The 22,352-nt window shown below is 49.2% G+C and overlaps 1 protein-coding gene across 3 annotated transcripts in view; it reads right to left on the bottom strand.

Moving 5' to 3' along the window:
• Positions 1-22,352, bottom strand: part of Cars1 (cysteinyl-tRNA synthetase 1) — a 44,975-nt gene that overhangs the window by 6,000 nt on the left and 16,623 nt on the right. For all 3 annotated transcript variants that reach the window (XM_052194621.1, XM_052194630.1, XM_052194639.1), the window contains 11 exons: positions 13,154-13,294; positions 12,241-12,329; positions 10,933-11,054; positions 8,153-8,265; positions 7,440-7,568; positions 6,949-7,078; positions 6,762-6,865; positions 6,332-6,429; positions 5,885-6,074; positions 5,256-5,324; positions 2,121-2,202 (listed from right to left, as the gene is read on the bottom strand). In XM_052194621.1, the coding sequence (XP_052050581.1) occupies positions 2,121-2,202; positions 5,256-5,324; positions 5,885-6,074; positions 6,332-6,429; positions 6,762-6,865; positions 6,949-7,078; positions 7,440-7,568; positions 8,153-8,265; positions 10,933-11,054; positions 12,241-12,329; positions 13,154-13,294 (1,267 nt within the window). The remainder of the gene's footprint in view (positions 1-2,120; positions 2,203-5,255; positions 5,325-5,884; positions 6,075-6,331; positions 6,430-6,761; positions 6,866-6,948; positions 7,079-7,439; positions 7,569-8,152; positions 8,266-10,932; positions 11,055-12,240; positions 12,330-13,153; positions 13,295-22,352) is intronic.

Below are 22,352 nucleotides of genomic sequence, written 5' to 3'. Positions count from 1 at the left end.
AGAGCTACAAAGCATAAGGATCCAAACTCCAGCACCCACAGACGGAGGGAGCCAGGCGTGGGGCTGTGAGACTACACTCCCAGCTCTGGAGACAAAAACCAGTGGCTCCCTGGTGCTTGCTGGCCAGCTGGCCATGCTGAATCAGTGACTCCCAGGTCCCAGGGAGAGACTCTGCCTCGTGCGGTAGATGGAGCCTGAGGAACAAACTGACCTGGCTTCCACACACATGTATGAAAAAGCACACACACATTTTATTTAAGTGGGAGAGGGGGTGAGAGAGAGAGAGAGAGAAGGGTAGAGATAGAGATAGATTGATCCAGAAGTAGAAGAGATAGGAAACCCACATTCCCACTCCCATGGGCAATCCTAGAAAACCTGAAATCCATTTCCTGTGCGTGCTGGCCGCTGTCCTTAGCCTTGAGAAGGATCAAAACAGGTGCCAGCTACACACGGAGAGACCTCAAAGATGCTATGTTCCATGAAAGGCCAGAATAGGGCAGTCTGCAGCTGCAGGAACAGCACTATGTGACAGTGAGGGCCAGTGGAGAGGGCCAGTGGAGAGGACCAGTAGGAAGGATCAGTGGAGAGGGCCAGTAGGGAGGACCAGTAGGGAGGATCAGTGGAGAGGGCCAGTAGGGAGGACCAGTGGAGAGGACTAGTGGAGAGGGCCAGTGGGGAGGGCCAGTGGGGAGGACCAGTGGAAATGGCCAGTGGGGAGGACCAGTGGAGAGGACTAGTGGAGAGGGCCAGTGGGGAGGGCCAGTGGAGAGGGCCAGTGGGGAGGGCCAATGGAGAGGGCCAGTGGAGAGGACTAGTGGAGAGGGCCAGTGGGGAGGACCAGTGGGGAGGACCAGTGGGGAGGACCAGTGGAGAGGATCAGTGGAGAGGGCCAGTGGAGAGGATCAGTGGAAAGGGCCAGTGGGGAGGACAATTGGGGAGGGCCAGTGGGGAGGGCCAGTGGAGAGGACCAGTGGGGAAGTGGGAGGTGGCACTGTCCAAAGAGCCCTGTACTAAAACACTGATTTTAAGATTACTATTTTTTTTAAAGTCTTATTTCTTTTATATATATGAGTACACTGTCTCTCACTGTCTTCAGACACACAAGAAGAGGTCATCGGATCCCATTATAGATGGTTGTGAGCCACTATGTGGTTGCTGGGAATTGAACTCAGAACCTTTAGAAGAGCAGTCAGTGTTCCTAACCTCTGAGACATCTCTCCAGCCCTTAAGATTACTTTTGTAACAACTATCTACCTCAATAAATTATATGCCTTCCTGAGCCTAGTCCCCTAGTGGAAAAGGCCTAGTACTGTCACCTACATGACTCACAGAGGACACAGCCCAGGCTACTGGGGTCCCCAGTGTCATGTAAGCTTAGGTCTGAAAGTAGCTGCTGGGTCTGGGACCAGGTTGGAAGCCTACTGGAGGACTGCGCAGGAGAGGCTCTTCTGAGTCAGAGGCCACCACTGTCATGGCTAGTGGCATTCCTGCTGAGAAACAAGCCACACTGTAATCAGTGTGGCACCTAGTAAGGCAAAGAAACCTTCCCTGAACAAGGTTCTGAGACAGAGTACCTCCTGGGGATACCTGGACTCGCAGCAGTAGATTCTCCAGAACCACCTGGCACAAATCTTGGTGTCTTTCTCCTAACTTTGGAGGATGAAGAACTGGTGTGCATAGGCAGCCTGGTACCACCATGCACAAGGCAGAACACTCAACAGTCCCAGAACTCCTCTGGCCCCAGAAGGAGCTTCTCCAAGCACCCTGAGACTTGAGCAGGACAAGTCACTGTCCAGTGTCTCAAGCTTAGGTAACTAGGGACAGAAAGGAGATCCAGTGCAAACCAAATGGCATGCTGGCTGTGTACAGGGCCCTCTAGCCTGCCTCTATCAGAACAAGAGCTAGGCAGATACCCGCCCCTCGGCCCAAGGAAAGGTTCTGCCTGAGATGTTCTAAGTCAAAAGAAACTGACCCAATATATTGCTGCCCTGAGAAGCCCAAGGAATAGAGGAGGTCCAGTATGGCATGGGGTTTATATGCCTATAGTCCATGGACAGCCATCACAGCTAACCCTGCAGACGGTGAGCAGTAAGGCTGAGCTACCCAGCATGGGGCCTTACCTTTCTTCTCTCGGGCAATCTTTCGCACGCCCTCTCTGAATTCCGATAACACCTGCAGGTAGGGCATGACTGTAGACTCGAGCTGTTGGAAAGAATGGATTTGAGTCACAAGAGCCATTGCTGTTTTGTAATTGAATACCTAACAGTTCACTGGCTATGCCACAGGATACATGCTGCTGAGCCCTGGGTCCTGAAGCCCACATGCCAAACTGCATGACGTGCTAGGCTGCAGCCAGACCCTATCACCACCTTTCTTGGACAGTTTGAAGAAGCGAGTCACCATACCACCAACCTTAGCTTCAAGTACCTAATAAAAGTGATGTGGGCCAAGGAGCAAAAGGTACTTTGGGGCTTCCAGTAGGATACACTTCAGCAAACACTACTCTGTCCATTGCTGACATGATGTGTTTTCCTCAGAACAGACAGTTGTCAGAAAGTTGTCCATACCACCATTTCCAATGGGCTGTCAGGATGCACTGACCACTTGTGGTCACATGTGGGCCTGCTGAGTCATCTTATAACTTACATGCACACTAATAACTGAACAATGGGTCACCACCTACAATGACACTAAGGATAAAGCCAGTGGACCCAAAACCACACTGGGCAAGACCTAAACAGGAGTCTGAATCTAGAACTATCTTACAGTGTATTTCTCTATCTCTGGGACCAAAAAGGTCTGGGACTTCTGATCTCAATTACACAGTAGCTGGAGAGACAAGATAAGGAAGTGGGAGAAGCATTGGCTGAAAGGCAAGAGAGCACTGAAGTCTGAGCTAACTAGGCCTGACCCTCCTCCAGACAGACTGAGGGGGAAACTGTCTCAAAGCAGCAGAGGCTCTGGACTTCCAGAGTGAACTAGATCTTATCTCCAACCCCTTTGGACAGCTTCAATAGGCTAGTCATGATACAGCCAACCTTGGCTTCCAGTACTCAAGAAGACTCCTTGGTAGAGGGCACAGTCTGTCTCCAAGAGTCCTGGGGCTGGAATCCTGCTGCCTGGCTTCTACCTGCCTTTAAACTTCTGTGTGAGCCAGAAAGGCAGACCTGTCTGAACCTTTATAATGGGAGCTGTGGGATAGAAGATACTTGGACTCACAGGCTTACCATGTTCATTTGTGGCTAATTCTTCCTACAAGTCAACTTCAAAGGCCCAATGAGCCCATCTGGGGATGCAGGATATGATATATCTGAAGATGCCTCCCAAGACCACAGCACTACTGAAGACTAAAAGCCACCTTTAAGATCAAAAGCAGAACGACTTTCAACTACAAGTCATGTCTTGTTTTCTTTTGTTGTTGTTTGTTTGTTTTCAAAGAAAAGGGAGGGAGGGCTGGAGAGGTTGCTTAACACTTGGTGGCTTTGTAGAAGATCCAAATTCAGTTCCTAGCATCTATACCGGGTGACTCACAATCACCTGTAACTCCAGCTCTAGAGAATCTGATACCTTCTTCTGAGGGCACCTGCATTCACTGCAAATACCCCTCCCCCATACACACAATTAAAAATAAAATGTTAAAAAGGAAAAAAGAAAGAAAGCTGGCAGAGTTTTTGTTAAGAGGACAGAGGAGCCTTGTGTGGATTTTTGAAAAGCCCCAGCAGTGATTCCTATCTGGCAAAGTCTAGAAGCCACCACACCAACAGTTCTCACTGACAGTTTCTTCCCTCACTGAGCTGAGCTGGCTCAGACTTGACAGCCCCGTGTGGAGGAGGGGCCTCTTGGGTAGCTCATCAGTAGGAAGCAGCCCTGAGACAGTTTTTTCTTTCCATTTGTACCGAGCTACTATTTGCATTAGCACAGCAGATGCTCCGTCTAAATATTTATATACACTTTCTTAGTTTCATAATTAAAGAGTGCTCTCTGCAGGAGAAAGGTGGAATCTTAAATGAGCTGAACTCATGTAGCATAGGAACATAACTGTCATGTGTGTCCATCAGCCCACTAGACCTATAAGTACTGAAGTCAGCTGGGGCCCATGGGTCTGTTCTAACTGGACTTCTTTGCATGCTTAGACTGGTACACAGACGCTCTACAGGATCACTACTTTCCATTTTCTTGGCACTGGCTGCTAGAACAGGGGCTGGACCTGACCTGACATGAGGTTCTGCCCAGCTCTGCGGGGCAAAGACAAAAAGCGGGAGTGCCCCCAGGATAGCATTGTGGTCTGTGAACACATGACCTTTAAGAAAAAGACCACTGATTAAAGTGTCCACACTCCATATTCTCAGTGTGGTAGTTTGAATAGGAATCACTCCCATACACTCATTCATGTGTTTGAATACTCGACCCATAGGGAGTGGCACTATTGGGAGATGTGGCCTTGTTGGAGGACGTGTGTCACCGTGGGGGCAGGCTTCCAGGCCTCCTATGCTTAAGCTATGCTCAGTGTGGCTCACAGTCACTTCTGCTGCCTGTGGATCCAGATGTAGAACTCTCAGCCGCTCCTCCAGGACCATGTCCGCCTACATACAGCCATGCTTTCCTGCCATGACCACAATGGACAAACCTCTGAAACTGTAAGCCAGTCCCAAATTAAATATTTTCCTTTATAAGAGTTGCTGTGGTCACGATGTCTCGTCACAGAAATAGAAACCCTAACTGAGATACTCAGATTGAAGTATTTGGAGGAAAAAGAAATTGTGTTTGTACTGAACGTGTACCATCATCCCCAAACTCCACAGTATAACTGTCTGCACAACATTTATAACATGGGGATTATATACAACCTAGAGGCGACTTAAAACTTATAGAAGGGACTGAGGAAAGAGCTGTTGGTAAAGTGCTACTCAACAAGCATGAGGACCTGAGTTTGATCCCTAACACCTACATAAAAATGCTAGGGTGATAGGACATGCTGCTACTGATCCCAGTGCTGGGGGTGCAGAGGCAGGTGAATCCCTGCAGCTTGACGGCTAGCCAGCCTAGCCTAGAGAGCCCCAGGTCAATGAGAGATCCTGTCTTAACACACAAGGCAAGTGGCTTCTGAGGCTGACCCCTCTACACATACACAGAGACACACAGGCAGGCAGGCAGACGTACAGAGGAACTACTGTGAAAAGGCATAGGTGGCTTCAAGGCATAAAGATGGTGGCAGCAGCTGACACATGGGAAACCTTTCAGTGTGCTCTACTTACATTCAGGTTGGTTCCAGACCCACCAACCGGGAAACCCAGGGGGCTCTCCTCCTCTATGGCCCCAAAGATCTGAGGGAAGAAACAGATAAGACTCAGACTGTGTGTAGGATGCACAGGATACATACAGAGGTGAGGTGTCATCCACGGGCAATAGTTCACAAACTGTCCTGAGGGATCCTATCTGGGGACAGCCAGGTGGGTGGTCCCGACTCTCTGGGGAGAGAAAGGAAAGAGCAACACCAGGCTCTTTAACCCTATCCCACCCAGGGTGCCTGCATTCATCCATGGTGTACCTCCCTAGAGGCCAATATCAAGGACAGGTGGGTGAGGCAGGGAAAGTGCATTGGCCTAGGAGGGAAGAGCTGCTCTAGGGCATGGTGGCCTGGAGCCAGAACTGCTCCTCTGCCCAGATGTGCTCAGAGCCAAGGTCTTGTCAGTCACTGGCTTTTGCTTTCAAACTTCAAGATGGGAGAAGAGCAGTGACCAACAGCTGTGACTACAGGTGGCTCTGAGGCTCTAAGCACACTTGAGGAAAGCCTCCGACCAGGTTACTATCCTGATCAGCACACAGCAGCTTCCAAGTATCACTCAGAGCTAAGTTCCCATCATGGACCTGTTGCCAGGCTCACCTTCAGCATGTGGGTGAGGTACATGGCAATGTTCTCCAGCAGGGCCCGGTTGGGCCTCCTCCGTTCTGCCTTCCTGGCTGCCATGTAGAGGTTGCACTGACTGACCAAAGCCCGCATCTCTTCCATGACAGTACGGGTGTCAATGTTATCACACAGGGCTTCGTGAACTGCAGTCTTCTTGTCATAGAAGCTGAGTAAGGAAGAGGAATGGAAGCAACAGTCAGGCCTGATGTTCTAGCACAGCTCTCTGGAGCCCAGCAACCAGAGCCACTGCCATTAGAGCATTGCACTTCTGACACGTGACTGGGCCTGGCCTCATCAGCTACCCAAAACAGGCCATGATGGGAGAGAGACCTGCAGCCATCCCAGAACACAAACACACACACACACACACACACACACACACACACACACACACACACACACACGGAAAAGGCTCCACCTTACTTCTTATTTAGCTCCACTTCTTCAGCTTCCCACTTTTCAAACTGGCCAGTGATGTCTACAGGAGCTCGGAGGATGTCTTTCACATTTAAGAAAAACTCCTGAAGTTATGGAAGTCAGGTTAATGGCATTTGAACAAGTTTCTACCTATGAAGACTTGTCATCCTACTGACATGATGTTACTTGAGCAGAGATCTGTCAGCACAATGCAGAGTTCCAAAAAAACCCCACTTATTCCTTGGAACAGAAATGTGACATAGTCCTTGGGCAGGAAGCCTAAGTTAGAATGAAATGTCCTGCATGTGAACACAGCCTTCACTTTGCAGCTATCAGTTTCAAGAAGTGGTACCAAGTGGCACTGTGCCCTGGCCTACATCAAAAGACCCACACCACCCACAATGCCCCCCACCTCTGGCAAGAACTGGGCACTTACATTCATGAACTTTTCATACTGAAGTGCAGACTCCATAGTGTTGCTGGAGTAGTCCAGTGTGTCTTTCCATGAGTGCATGAGGAATGCCAGCCGCAGCTGCCGCGCTGGGGAGCACACACATGACTGCCATTATTCCCAAGCAGCTGCTGGTACCCAGGCCGTGGGTTTCTGCAGCAGCTGTGCTCACCTGAGTGCTTCTTCAAGGCATCTTTAATGGTGATGAAGTTTTTCAGTGACTTGGACATCTTGCAGCCTGCTATCGTCAAGTGGCCCGTGTGCAAGAAGTACCTGACCCAGCAGTCATTTTCAAAGTAGGCCTGAGTACAAAGAAAGAGACAGGAGGAAGGCTTGGGGGCTGTGCTGAGACCTCACGTGTCAAGAGGGGCCGGACACTTAATGCATGAGCCACCTCTCTTTAGTGGAGCTCATGAGGCTTGGAGGCAATGTGCTGGTGACCTGCCATCAGGGCACGACTCACTTGAACCTAAGCCTGCCTGGTACTGAAGGTCAGGCTGTTATCTTTGGGATTCAGACAAAATGACCAGGGTTCAACCCTCCCTCAGCTCCTGTAAAGTGGATCAGGAGGCTCTCCCTGAGGGTACTGCTGACGTCTCTCCAGTTGAGCAGAAAGGGGAACATCATGCTCCCTTTCTAGCAAAGCAACCTGGCTTTACTTACCTCTGACTGTGCCAGCTCATTGTCATGGTGGGGGAAGCGGAGGTCAAACCCTCCCCCATGAATGTCCATCGAGGCTCCCAGGAGCGTGCCTGCCATAGCGGAACACTCTATGTGCCATCCTGGACGACCCTAGAGAGACATAAAGGGCCCTGCTGACCATTCCAAACCTGCCCAGGCCTTTATTACTGACGCAAAGGACCTTTATGCCTCTGAACCCCACTGCACCAGCTCAAAATCTTCGCAGAAATAAACTGAAGGAAATCTGTTTGTATGTTCAGTCACTCTGTGCGGCAGCTGAGCTAGACCCTGGAAATTATTTCTAGATCCTCAAGCACTCAACAAGTGGCAAACAGTCACATGTACTCAAGTCAAGGATGTCACAAATTCATCTAGACCTCCAGCACCAAGAACATCAACTTACATGCATAGAAGCCCAGAGCAGAAGCCTCCAAGGCAGCCAATCTGACTACACCCCACTAAGAGATCAGGAAACCGAGACCTGAGAAGAGAAGCTGCTCACCCAGAGGCCCAGCACCCATGGGCCTGCAGCTCTTCACTGCTCCAGGTTCTGGTCCCAGCAGCACTGCCCACCCTTTCCTGGCACCCACTCCACCACTGGAGTTGCCCATTGGAGAACTACAACTCGAGATATGCTAGCAGCCTGTGACACCATCTCTTCTCACTGCCCCTTCTCCCACCAGCAGCTCACTTACCTTTCCCCAGGGGCAAGGCCAGGATGGCTCTCCTGGCTTGGAGGCCTTCCACAAGGCAAAGTCATTGGGAGAGCGTTTTTCACTAAGGCGGTCAGCAGAGATGCTCAGATCACCTGGGAATGGTTAAAGGCATTGGGCAGGGTCATTCAGTATCAGGTGCCTATAGAGTGTCAGCACTCAAAGTCAACTCTATGTGCCATGGTCAACCTTTCTTGTTATTAGTCAATTAATTTATGAGAGACCTAAGTACCGATCACTGCCTATCAGCAATCAAGTCTGACTCTGAGCCAGAGTCTCAGCTACTGTGGTGTTTGTAGAGACACACCTGCCTTTTGAGCTGTGAACACCATGTCTGTAGGAGGTCATTGCACTTCAGGTTGAAGTGAATGTGTGGCTCTCAGGGAACCTGGCCCGTGCAGGCAGGAGCCCAGGGACAAGAGCACACTCAGCTGCCAGCAGGCTGGTTTCCAGAGGGGCAAAGGTGTGGCTAAGCTGCTGGGCACCACTTTGTGGAAGCTGAGGTCAGCGGTGACATTCCTCCTTGAATTCACAAAGCAGCAGGTAAAATGGCTGAGAGAGATGAGGGTGCCTGCTAGGTGCCTTTCCTGCCAGCTTCTGAGGCCTCTCAGCAGTGGAGGGAACCACTGGCCAGAGGCACTCGGACAGAAGCACACAGGTATAGGATGGCTAGAGACCCAAGAGGATGTCATTGTCTCCAAGTACACGAAAGACCTGCAGACAGAGCTGGTGTGGAGGTAGGGACCCCACTGAGGATCAAGGCTATGTTAGAAGAATGGATAGAGTAAATGCCTTCCTTCTACCTCAGGCTCAGGCCCTGGACTACAACAATCTATCCCATCCTTATATCCATGGAGCCTTGTAGGAAGACCTGGAAAAGGAAGAACACTTGCTATTCTAGAAAGCCAACTCAGAGGGGCCATCTTTGAGAAACTAAGTGCCCAGGCTTTATGTTCCCAAGCTGTGGTAGGAGGGAGGCAGTGCTAGGACATCCTGAAACACAAGCTCCAGATGTGGGACATGCACTGGATGCAGAATGCTTGAGCAGAACTCTTGCTGTCACCTCCAGAGACAATCACTGTTACGTCAGATATGCTCATCTGCAGATGAAAATAATCTCCTCATGAGAAACGCAGATACAGACCTCAGCCTGGCTCCTGTTCCTTTCTGCTATCCCTCTGCCAGCAAGAAGCATCCAGAACCACAGCTCTTGAGCTATCAACATGCTCTTTCAGCTAATCTAGGCTAGCAGCCAGGTTTCTGTGTTGTGTGTGTGTGGAGAGCCAGCTCCAGCATGCAGTCACTCACTCGCCCGCTGTTACCTCACTCCTCTGTGCTCTCCACGTACTGCTTTCTTTGCTAGTTTCCTGCCTCACTGCCCGGCTCATTTCCTTCCTCTCTGTTTATTCCCAGTTACATGTACCTGGCGGTCAGCACTACCCTCCCTGCCTCTGTGTCTCTGTGGTCTCCTTTCCCCTGAGGGACTCAGGCAGATTGCCAGTCTCCCATCCCTGTAGTGTGAAGGCCCTGCATACCTGCACCTTGGTCAGACAATGACTGAAAGGACTGTTTGAGAGTAGTTCAGAACTTTCTGCACCTGGCCTGTGGTCTGGGACCTTAAAGGGAAAGATCCCAGAAACTAGAGAGATGGGTCAGTGGTTCTGAGCACTGGCTGCTCTTTGAGATGACCTGGTTCACTTCCCAGCACCTACATGGTAACTAAAGACCATCTAAAACCCCTGCTTTCTGACCCTCTCAGGCTCTAGGCACACACATTGTGCACAGACATATACACAAGCGAATACTATATACACACTAAAAACAAAATGTCAAAAGAGAAAGTGGTTAGATGATTCCTTCAGCCACATCTAGCACATTCAAAACTTTTATTCCCACATTCAAAACTTTTAGTGCGCTGTTAACCACTGCCTACCCAACCTCTCTGATCCTGCAAAAGTATGCAAGGCCGGCTCTAGGCATGTGTCAGCATGGGGCCTTGGAGCCCTCAGCTTTACCACTGTGAAGTCACCTCTTTAACACCACACACTTCACCTATACACCACTGGGCCCAATATCAGCGATGAAGTGGCTTCGTTTCTCTCTTGCCAAGGCCCCCACATTATTTTGTTGAGCTTTTCATTTCTGATATTTCTTTAGAATAGAGCCCCAAAGCTGATATTTTTATAAAGCCTACATTTTAATGGCTTTATATTGGGAGATATTCCTGGCATGAAAGTAACTCCTTATCTTAAGGACAGTGTGCTTTCCTGACCTTGGATTGTGTGAGCCTCTCTTTAGCTTTAAAGTGGGATAAACTTCTGAAAAGTGTTTCACGTGGTTCCTCCTGATCCAGGAAACTCTGACACCTGTGTTTAAAATACTTAGAACAAGATCAGCAAATGCACATCGCTGCACATACATCTAAGCATCAAACTCTGTCACAGGCTGGGGTACCTCTGTGTCAGGTGTTCCATCAGAACAGAATAGGGTCAGGCTCAGGGCCTCTCTGACAGTGCCTGTTACAGCAGCTGAATGCCCAGGAGCTCTGTGTCAGGACGGTGCAGTGCTGACTTCTCTGTTTCTTAAGTAAAGCTGTCTTGAGAAGAAAACTCCTGGCACTCCTTTAGGGAAAATGACCTGCTCTCCATGTGCCTGCACAGTGTACATGCACCCACCATGACCACAGAGGTAGAGACCTGATGTAGGCCATGAGTGAGGAAGAGCGGCTTAGCTTTACTTCACAGTGCTCCGTGGACTCTTACCTTCCCCTTCCTGAAGTGCCTTCTGATCCCCAACGGCCTCAGGCACCAGCTTCCCATAGGAGTGCTTGTCACTAGCAGCAAATTTGGCTGTGTCGAAGTAGACAGACCCGTTTGAAGCATAGCTGGAAACAAGAGGAAAAGACGTCTCAGCCACACACCAAGTACTGGAGAGAGAGCATGAAGGGCTAAGAAGTGCCAAGGCCTGAGGCCACCAATCCTCTGCTCTCTGCAGCTGGTCAGAAGGCACAGTTTCCTGGGCCTCATGTGACACATCTCCTGTCTGCATTCTACTGTGTAATCCTGTCATGGCTCTCTCTGTGTCTCTACTGTATCTCCGCACAGAGGAATGTCCTCCCAGACCCAGCATGCCACTTGGCTCGACCAGTGTCTCCTGCTGCCCTGTAGCCACTTGTCATGTGGGGTGAAATGGCACTGTTACTTCAGAGGCAGCTGCAGCAGACATTATGCATAGAGTCCTCTCTTCTCTAGCCTGAGCACCCAGCAAGCAGAGAAGTGACGTGAGACCAGGTGCAGAGGTGCAGTCAGCAGGTGCACTAAGACTCCTCTGAAAAGGCTAACTTGAGTGGCCTGGGAAAGTTTGCAATTGTCAGACATGCTAAAGCAGTAGCAGTGAGCTGAATAACGTCTACACTAACATCACAGCCAAGCAACAGGAGACACACTCTTAATTAAAGTGTCTGAATGGTACCAATGTTTCAAGGGGCCCTGCAGTGTCCAAGCTTCCTATCATGGCTCCGACTGACCTATGGTCATCACTGAAGGCTTCCAAACAGATATTCAGCCAGGTGGGTGATAACATCTAGAAACCACTAACACTGGGCCACTCAGAAGAATTCTCATTGCTCAGCTAGCATGATGCCCCCCCCAACCCCTCCACTGGCTGGTTTACAAACACAGTGGGAAAACAAACACATTGTAGACAGAAAAACCTGGTTCTTCCCTGTTGGCAGGAAGAAGAGGCTGAGGAGAGCTGAGCACAGGCCTCTGGGCAGTCATAAAGACTGTAACAGAGCTTCAAAAGAATGGTTGCCGACTGCTAGATTGTGACCAGTTCTGTCTCTGCAGCATGCTTCCTGACTCAATTAGCAAAGTGGCATTTTTTCCAGTTAAATGCTTGTGACAATGGCATACTATGTATGAATGAAGCAAGGCTTTCATCTTGTAGGGAAGCTAGAGTGAAGAGGAGTGAGGTCAGGTGCTGGGCTGGGATGTGAGAAGGTGTGGCCCCATACCCAGACTCTCTCCCCATGGAGATGTGTGACATGGAAGGAGGTGTCTCATGCTCACCCATAACCATTGTCCACAATCTTCTGGACGAAGTTCACAATTTCTGGCACATATTCACTGACACGGGTCAGGACATCAGGAGGGAGAACCTGTGGGGACAAAGTCTCAGCACTTTCTCCTGGCCAAATATGAAAACTTCAGCCTCTGCTAAGCATATTCCTTGATAAGCACATAACTGCTAGAACTGCCTGCAAAGAAGTGTCATCCCTGCTACTTGAGAAACTGTGACAGAAGGATCACAAGTTTAAGGCCTGCAGGGACATTCTATAGAAATCCTGTTTTAAAATAAAAGGTAAGGGCCAGAGAAATGCTTTCAGCAGGAAAAGAGACACAAGGTAGACAAGAAACCTGGTCCTTCCCTGTCTGGGGCCTTCAGGGGAGGTAGCTGACACCTGAGCACCTCTACACAGTCATGAAGACCATGACAGACTCGTCCTATCTTCACGATGTCCTCCATCCCAGCTGCTCACTATTTGTTTGTGTATCTTTTTTTCCTTTCCTTGCTTTTTTCTGGTTTTGGAGACAGGGTATTCAGAGATCCACATTGCCTCTGCCCTCCCAGACCTGGGATTAAAGGCTATTGATTTTTGAGGTATTATCACACTACACAGTTCAGAGTGGCCATGAACTTGTGATCCTCCTGCCTCTGCCTCCTGAGCGTTGACTTCTGCCCTGGGTTTCTGACTCCTTTTCAAGGAAGTCGTAAGTGTCAGGGAACAATGCACATGAAAACACAAAAACAAGGAGAAGCATCTTCTTGCCCCTCATTCAAGTTCAAGGCTTACTCAACCACTCACTGAGCTTGCAAAATGAAGATACTGTGAACCACAGGTTTTGTGGCTTTACCAAAATAAGAACTTGGCTTAAGTGCTTGGCCTGAGAAAGCAAGGACCAGGCAATACAAAACACTCACATTCAGGGCTTCCATGTCTTTGTGGAATTCTTCTTCCCAGAACTTGGGCAGTTTGGAGAAAATAGAGTTGTCAGTCACCTCACTGCCACCTGTAGAGTCCAGCCAGTCAGCGAGCAAGTCCTTTGCTTCCTCCAGCAACACCTAAGAGAAAGGATACCCTTACATGGTTAGGTTTCACGCCAGCAAAACCAGCAAGATGCCAAGAGCCAATCCATGCCCTGAGGTCACATGCAGCCTTGCAGAGCAGCATCCGTGAGCTGCCATCTCCCACTGTCGGTGTGAAACATGTTCCAACTGTGCTGTTGCTGGGCGAGGAGATGCCTGCCCTCTCCATTCCAGGAAGAATGTTGGAGCATGTTACCTTCAGCAGTGCAGGGCTGTGAGGCTACATAGGCAGTCTGTACTCCATCACAGGGGCACAAAGCCAAGAGCAAGGGGCAGAAGACAACACGCAGATGACCTGGCACGGTAAGGGCACCAGAGAGGTCACAAGGGCTGCCACACTGGCAGGAAAGGATGCAGGAAAGCTCAAGGCCTGCACTGCTGGCAGTGTCCCTGGATGTGGCAAGGCAGAGCTCTTCAGGGTGCTCACATTCTTCCCTGTGTGAAGGGGCAGGGGATACAGCAAAGACAAAAAAGGAAGCTGAGTGTGGGGGCATGCCTTTAATTTTAGCACCTGGAAGGCAGAAGTAGAGGCTGGAAGACTTTTCTATGAGGCTGAGGCCAGCCTATTCTACACAGAAAGTTCTAGGAAAGCCCAGACTACACAGAGAGACCCTATCTCAAAAAAGAAAAAAATAGTGACCCGAGTTTATAGATAAGTACCAAGTAACCTTTAGATGACAGGCAACAGCAAGCCACAGATGCCATGGAGATAGTCTAGGCAAGTGTGAACAGAGAAATAAAGGAAACTTTAAGATACAGTTGACTAACCACTACACACTCCAGAGACAGGGCAGGGTAGCTGGAGAGGAATGGTAACTGGGACTTGAAGTCACCTAAAATGGAATGCGACGAGAAGGGTGGAACAGAGCTGGACCTCTGACAAGAATTCCAGAGGGAGGACGGAAAGCAGTAGAAACCTAGGAGAATGCCCAAGGACTTCTCAGGTGACAGCCAGCAGGCTGGCAGCACATGCATACCTGGTCATCTTATGAGACAGCAGGAAGCCACAAGAGAGTCCTTAGAAGGAGCTAGGCAGAAGAAACAGACGATGACTTACAGGACAGCATCCTGTCCTTAGCTACTGCCGACACTGGGAGGTGATAATCAGCAGGGCAGCCGAGCAGTGAGAAGTGTACCCCAGCAGCACACCCTGCAACCACCCCCGAGAACTCACTGGAATGGACAGTGTGCTAAGCAGCCAACAGCTGGACTTCCCACTAAGAACTCTCAACAGGGCTTCTCAAAGCTACCAAAGAGAGAAGACTCAGAGACTAGTCACAGCCCATCCACATGTGACTAGTAGGAACTGTCTTGTCAAGGGAAAGCTGGCTCCATGGGCACCCCTCCCTAGGAAAGTGGATATCATCAAAATCAAGTCCATTCAAAGGTCATGGCACCAAAGCCCTAGTATAGCCTGACCTACACTGTGCGTATTCTTGGAAGCTCTGGAAAGGTACAGGCTATAGAGCCCAGCCAGCATCCACCAGCAGGGGATACCATAATCCTGCACTGTTTTTAAAAAACATTTTTATTCATGTGTATTTATATGTGCCTGCCACGTGAGTGTGAGTATAAACAGGGGCTAAAGAGAACATCAGATCCTCTGAAACTAGAGTTACAGGTGGTTTGAACCACTGGCTCTTAACTACTGATTTGTCTCTCCAGGTCAGAAGCCTGTATTTAATAGGTATCTGACAAGACCAGTGGATGTTCAGGAAATGCTGGGCAGAGAATGGAAGTCATGAAAGTGAATCTGCCCTCAGCGAGAAGGGACTGGGTGAGAGGGCAGAGGGCTGAGACACAGACTAGATGCTTTAAAAACAACAGACTGCAGCATGCAGCTGAGAGCTGTGAGGGAGCTGTGTTCTGACCTCCCAGGGTTACTTGTAAAAGAGGGGGAGCATGTACTTTATTTAGGCCATTCAGTTATAACACACAGCACTATATCAGAAGGGATCACTCTGATGTGCTGCTGGGTGACAACAGCCACTCAGCACTGCTTCAAGCGTGAGGTGGGAAAGGACAGGTGTGCACCACTGGACTACTCCAGTGAGGGGGCCCACAAGGCAGTAACCAGAGGCCCAAAGACACTAAGACACTGGGCTTCACACCTACAATACCAGCACTCGGGAAACTAAGGAACGGGAAGAAAGGCTAGCCTGGGCTACACTGATTTTAAGGTAGCCTGGCTGAGATTACTCAGCAAACAGGAAACAGGAGGCTGGAGTTCATCAGCTGCCCTAGAAACAGGCCACTGAGCAAGGGACAGAGGTTGGCTGGCCCTGAAGTCCATGCTGGTCATTGGTGCAGGGCCAGCGGGCTTGAGTACTTCTAGGGACTAAGCTGCCTTTAACATGACAGGAGATGAAATACCTCAGAAAAAAACTAACCTTAAACTTGAAACCCCTAACCAGGTGGCCTCTAAATCTATAAATTCGCAAGAGAAAAAGACTGGATTCCAATGCCAGTAGTGAGGACATGCAGGAGCCTAGAAAATGCTGTGTCACTCACATAGAGGTGCAAGGCAGAAACCAAAGCACAGGCTCTTCTTAGCTCTAAGGGAATGGGAGGTCCTACCAACAGCCAGGAGGGCAGAGCTCAGGAGAGGATGCACGAGCTGACAGCTTGTGCAGCCAGTGTGGACAGATAAGCCTAGATGGACTCGCCAGGGTCCACTCCCAGAAGGTCAGTCATCATGCTGTACCAGGGTCTCATAGGTGACACCTATAGGACAGGACGGACAGGAGAAGGGATCTTTCTGAAGTACAGAAGGCCTGCCTACCCAACTGCCCTGGGCTTCATGTTCCCCAGAAGCTGCAGACTCAACGCTGAGACTGTGTGAAGAAGTGAGGATAACTGGTGTTAAGGTCACTGCCCTTCATGAACAGGTTAGCGTGCACTGTGTGAGAGCCAGAGGTGACCTTCCCACATGCCCTCGCTTCCCCATCTGCCTCTGACAGTGGACAATGGAGAATCCCCGGATCCTCGAACTTTCCAGCCTCAGAAACTATAAGGAATATATCTCTCTCTAATTTTTTTAGCTTACCAAGACTCAAATGTTCTGGTTTAGTCACACTCCACGACTTATGACAGTGACTGCAGGACACCTATTTAACCTATGAGGAACCTGCCACAGCTACATCAGAGCAGAGAACACCTAGAGAAGAGAATGGCCAACCCTGGCCAGCTCTAATCAGCTTGTTCCAGATAAGCAGGGAAACTGAGGACTGCTTATGAGGGTCACACTGTAGGTAGAGAGGTCAGGGTCTATAAAGAAGAGGCTGTACCAGAACATTTGGGTGGAGGTTAGGAAGAGGATGTCCCCACAGGTACAAGAATGTGAAGACTTGGCCCCTGAGAGTGGTGCTATTTTGGGCGGTGGTAGAACTTTGCTGGCAGAAGTACATCAGTGGGGGTGGGCTTTGAGAGTTTATAGCCTTTCCCTTTCCTGTCTGCTCGCTCAGCTTCCTGCTCCGCTGCCTGCTGCCACGCTTCTCCCATCATTATGGACTCTTTCTGAAACCATAAACCACTACCTGGAACCACATCCTCAAACTCCTTCTTCCTTAAGTTGCCTTTGATCATGGTGTTTTATCACAGGAACAGATACACATCTACTACAAGTAGCAATGAACAACTGAAGATCAATGTTTTTTAAAATGTTCCTTAAAGTAGCTCCAAAACAGCCATGAAAAGGTGCATGACAATACATGCCATCAATGAAATACAAATTAAAACACAGCAGGACCAGGCACAGTGGCACACACCTTTAATCCTTGTGCTCAGGAGACAGAGACAGGGGGAATCTCTATGAATTTGAGGTCAGCCTGGTCTACATGAGTTCCAGGCCAGGCTGAGCTAAAAGAAAGACCCTGTCTCAAAATAAAATAAAATACACAATACAGGGAGGGGCTGGAGAGCTTGCTCAGAGGCTAAGAGCACTCGATCGACGCTCAACCACGGCAGTGTACATTCTGATCCCTACACACATAACCACCTATAACTGCAGGTCCAAAAGAACTGACCCCCTCTTCTGATATCTGCACACACATGCACACACCAAACAAACAAACAAACCCAACCCAATTACCAAAAGCCCCACACCTATGACAGTGACAGAGTCTTCAGGACTCTGCTGATGGCACAGCAGTGGGGAATCCTTTAAGGCCTGTGAAATACAGAATGGTGCAGAGACTTTAGAAAACAGTTGGCAGCTTAGTAAGAAATAAGCATTTGTTTGCCATATGATCTGGCAATTACATTCATTATTTACCCAAAAGAGCTGAACACTTATGTCCACACAAAGCCCACACACAGCTGTCTAGAGCAGCTTTATTCATAAGTGCCAGACCTGGAAGCAAGATACTCTTCAGATAAACAAATGGGCCTATTCAGACAATGGGATATAGCGTATTAGCCAGTGCTAAAAGGACAGGAACTATCAAGCCATGGAAAGGCATGGAGGAAACTTAAACCATGCATTTCTATGAGAAGGGAGGCACTATGAAATAATTACAGACACCCGCTTCCTTACACAAAGCATCTAAGTTGTTTGGAATTTCCTGGGTGAAGTAGGGGACAGCCTTGGGATGCATCTGCCTGTCAAGAGAGTTCCAGCTGCCAAGGTTACAAAGGGAGAGCACAGAAGGCCAAGTTGATCACCAATGGTCATCAACAGTCTAATCAAACTGTGTCACAAAGGCTCACAAGAACCCGACAGAAGTGGGCTGTGCTGCTCACATGTGCAATGCCAGCATTTAGGTAGCTAGGGCAGGAGGATAATCAGTTTGAAGTCAGACTAGACTGTGAAAAGACCCTATCTTAACAAACAAACAAACAAAACCAACAACACAAAAAAGCCAAAGGACAAGTTGGGAAGCTCTGGATAGCTGGAGCTTGCTATCAAAGCTGGGATTAAGGGCGCCTGTCGCTGTGCCTGGCTCTGCTGTGTTTTAATTTGTACCTCACTGATGACATCTGTTGGGTGTGAGGGAATGGTGACCTGGCTGGACCTCATCCTCTGCATGCTTGACTAATAATGTATCTTTTGTTTCCCTGAGGTCTGTGAGTGGTCCTGGCAAGCTGACTGAAGCTGAGGACTGAGGAAGTGCTGACTAATCCCAGGTTAGGGGACAGCTACTGTTCATGGCTGGCAGCTGAAGTTGTTAGACCTTCATGACACCTTCACCTCACAAGCTCTGAGGCCATCTTCACTGAGTGTCAGAACAGAGTGAACTGCAGGGTGTCTAGCAGGTGTCTATGGAGGACTGGTGGTGGTGGTGGTGGGGTGTAATGAGGGGGTAAGGGGCAGGAAACTTCTCACTTTTAGATGTGAAATAGGAATGTTCTACCTTGTTTTGGAGACTAGCTCTCACTCTGTAGCTCAGGCTGGCTGTCCTGAAACTCACTATGTAGACCAGGCTGGGCTCAAACTCATGGAGGTCTGCCAGCCTCTGCCTTTCAAGCTCTGAGATTGACCTGCAATCATGCCAACATTCAAGGCTAGTCTGAGTAATACACAGAGAATTATCTCCCAAAAAAGGGAGGAGAAACGGCTGGTGCTGGTTAACAGGTGCTTACCCAGCATGGACAAGGCCCTGGGTTTCAGTACCAGCAATAGGAAGAAGGGAGAGAAAGACAAGGAGACAAGGAAGGAGGTTTGGTTAGAACAGGAGGAGAGGCAAACAATCCAGCATCATAGAGGACCTTCCTCTTAGCTGGTTTTAAACTACCATGTCAATAAGCTAAACTGTCAAAAGAACTAGCAAAGACAAACAGAATCCCAGCAGCGGCTGAGGAACAGGAGACGCACCAAAAATAATTCTGCACCAGTGACTGGGCAATAGAGAATCCTCTCCAGCATAAGAGTCCCCAGCCTGGCAGGGCGGTGGTGGCGCAGGCCTTTAGTCCCAGCACTTGGGAGGCTGAGGCAGAAGGATTTCTGAGTTCGAGGCCAGCCTGGTCTACAGAGTGAGTTCCAGGACAGCCAGGGCTACACAGAGAAACCCTGTCTCCAAAAAAGAAAAAAAAAAAAAAAAAAAAAAAAAAAAACCAGGGCTACACAGAGAAACCCTGTCTCCAAAAAAGAAAAAAAAAAAAAAAAAAGAGTCCCCAGCCTGACACCTCAGCCTCCTGCTCAGGGCACAGGTCAGACTCACAGGATGGGCGCACTCTGCTCAGCTGAATAAGTCTCACCAAATAGCAACCAAGTTGACATGAAAAGTACAATCCTCTTGGAAAGAGAAACAGATTTTACAAAAGGTTAGAAAGGTTATCAAAAGCTGCTCCAAGCACATGCCATCAGAGTCAGCAGACAGGCTGGGAGCGGCAGGTGGTACGAGCCTTTAATCCCAGCGCCCCTCCAATCTCAGAGCTTGAAAGGCAGAGGCTGGCAGACCTCCATGAGTTTGAGCCCAGCCTGGTCTACATAGTGAGTTTCAGGACAGCCAGCCTGAGCTACAGAGTGAGAGCTAGTCTCCAAAACAAACAAACAAACAAACAAACAAACAAAAAAACAACCCCCTCCCAACTGAACCAGAAAATGAGGTCCATCTATTAAGGAGTAAGAGAAAACAGAGCAGAGCAAACCTGAAGAAAGAAATGAAGACAGCGTGGGGTGGTGGTGGCGCACGCCTTTAATCCCAGCACTTAGGAGGCAGAGGCAGGCGGATTTCTGAGTTCGAGGCCAGCCTGGTCTACAGAGTGAGTTCCAGGACAGCCAAGGCTACACAGAGAAAAACCAAAAAAAAAAAAAAAATAAATAAAAAAAATAAAAAAAAAGAAAGAAAGAAAAAGAAAAGAAAAGAAAAGAAAGAAATGAAGACGGGCTGAGAGATGGCTGCTCTGCCAGAGGATCGGGATTCAGTGCCCAGCACCCACATGGCAGCTCATGACAGCCTTCACTCCAGTTCCAGGACATCCAATATCCTCTTCCAACCTCCACACCTCCACAGACTCCTCTTTGTTTATAAACTCACCTAGGTGTACACACATAATAATAATAATAATAATAATAATAATAATAATAATAATAATAAAAGAATTTTGAAAAGAAAAGAAGGAAAGAAGCAATCAAGGCTGTGCAGGGGCTGACGATGGACAGACCTAGAGACTCAACAGACCAAGCAGGTTGGTCTGAAGTGTTCCACGTGCCACAGGACACCAAAATCCACTTCCTCTCAGACTGGCGGCAGGTGCTCCTGCTGGGCTAGGTAGCATAATTGACAAAGTCCACACAGAAGGCATGCAGATGTGCCCTAGCCCTGTAGAGCCTGGGGAAGGAGGGCACCCCTACCTAGGGGAGAAAGGCCTCACTCAGCCACCCAGCAAGCAATAGGCAGGACTTCCGGGGGATCATAAACCTTTACAGTCTTTGAAAAAAAGCACAGGAGAACAGTGGGCAAATTTCTTGAAACAAATTAATGTTCACTGCCAAAGAAAGAAAGGGCTGAGATGTGGAGTGGGTCTGCAGCTAGGCGTGCTGCAGCCAGGCGTAGAGATCACCAGTTCCAGGCCACAGAGTTTAGGGCTAGCTTAGATACACAGTGAGACCTCAGACTCGAACCACAAACAAGAACAGGGATAAGTCGGTGAAAACTAAGACTCTGTTCACTGAAAGGCAGTGGCAGGACAGCTCTAAGACAGGAATGTTAGCAGTGCTGGTTAGTGAAAAGCTTAGGTGGGCAGAGATGGGAGAACGCTTATAAACTAGTCAGGAAAAAAAAACAACAACAACCCAGGGGAAGGAGCAGGACAGGGATCCAAATAGCCACACACCAGATGAAGGCAGCAGAATGTCAGGAGACTTAGGGAGAGGTATGCAAATAGCAGGTGTTCCCCCTACATTCACTTGAAGGAAGGGAATGCCGGAGAGCGCGGTGAAGGTGCCTATGCTGAGTGTGGTCACTGATCTCACAGCACCGATGTGAGAAGGAACAGGGCCACAAGGTGAAGGGAGCATGGGGACTTAAGATGTTCCTTCTGAGTGGCTGGTGCCTAGCGCTGCTGCAGCAGCCCCCAGGGCTCTGCTCTAACTCCGTAGATCATGGGCACGGAGCCTCGCCTTGCTTCCTGGAGTCTAAGCTGTTGACTGTGCAGTGGCGGAACCGCAGCCCTGACTGCTGAGGCTCCCGTGAGCGTCCCCACACGGCTCATCTGTCCAGGGCGGCACATGCTCTGTCCTGGTGTAGGCCGATTCAGAGCTGTGTGGAATCCTGCAGCATTTGCCTGTTCTCCACATGGGTGTCCCACCTGAGTCACTGACCAATCTCAGGCAACAATACAACTCCATGCTGGGTCCCCCAGCTCCTTCAGAGAACCTGGGCATGTATGATGAGTGTTGGGGGCTCCCAAGAGTCACTCAAATATATGATCTACCACTCCGCAGCAATTCCATGTTAGAAAATGGCCTAAAGAAACTCTTAGAAACTTGTACCACAGATGCCACACCACAGCTTGCACTGGCAGTTAGGAAATGCAAACATAGGCCACAGGGACACTCCCACACACGGGGACAGCTATCACCAAAGGGATAGGTCAAGTGCTGGTGAAAATGAGTGCATGTGTTATCAGCAGAAAGTCATGATATAAACAGAATGCAGAACAAAGACTCAATGTGGAATCCAGTGATTCTGTTTCTGACATACAAAGAACTTCTAAAAGCGGGGTCTCCAACAGAGATTTGTACACCATGCTCTCAGCACTGCAACAGCAAACAGTAAGATATAAATGGACACAGACTCAGGAGGGGACAGCCAGAATCCACCACGTCATGGAAGGTCATCTGCCTTACGCAGGACAGAAATCTCAGATTCGGGAGTGGACAGCCAGGGTCCACCACACCATGGAAGGTCATTTGCTTTATGTAGGACAGAAATCACAGACTTGGGAGTGGACAGCCAGGGTTCACCATGCCATGGAAGGTCATCTGCCTTAAGTAGGACAGAAGTGCTGGCCTACACTGCAATATGGATCAACCTGGAAGACACCACGCTGAAAAAAGCCAAACACAAGAATTAAAACTGCACTTACTCAA

Source organism: Apodemus sylvaticus, chromosome 1, assembly GCF_947179515.1.
Source record: "Apodemus sylvaticus chromosome 1, mApoSyl1.1, whole genome shotgun sequence".
Lineage (NCBI taxonomy): Eukaryota > Metazoa > Chordata > Mammalia > Rodentia > Muridae > Apodemus > Apodemus sylvaticus.
The sequence above is the reverse complement of the archived record's forward strand: the minus strand, read 5'-3'. Positions and strand labels throughout refer to the sequence as shown.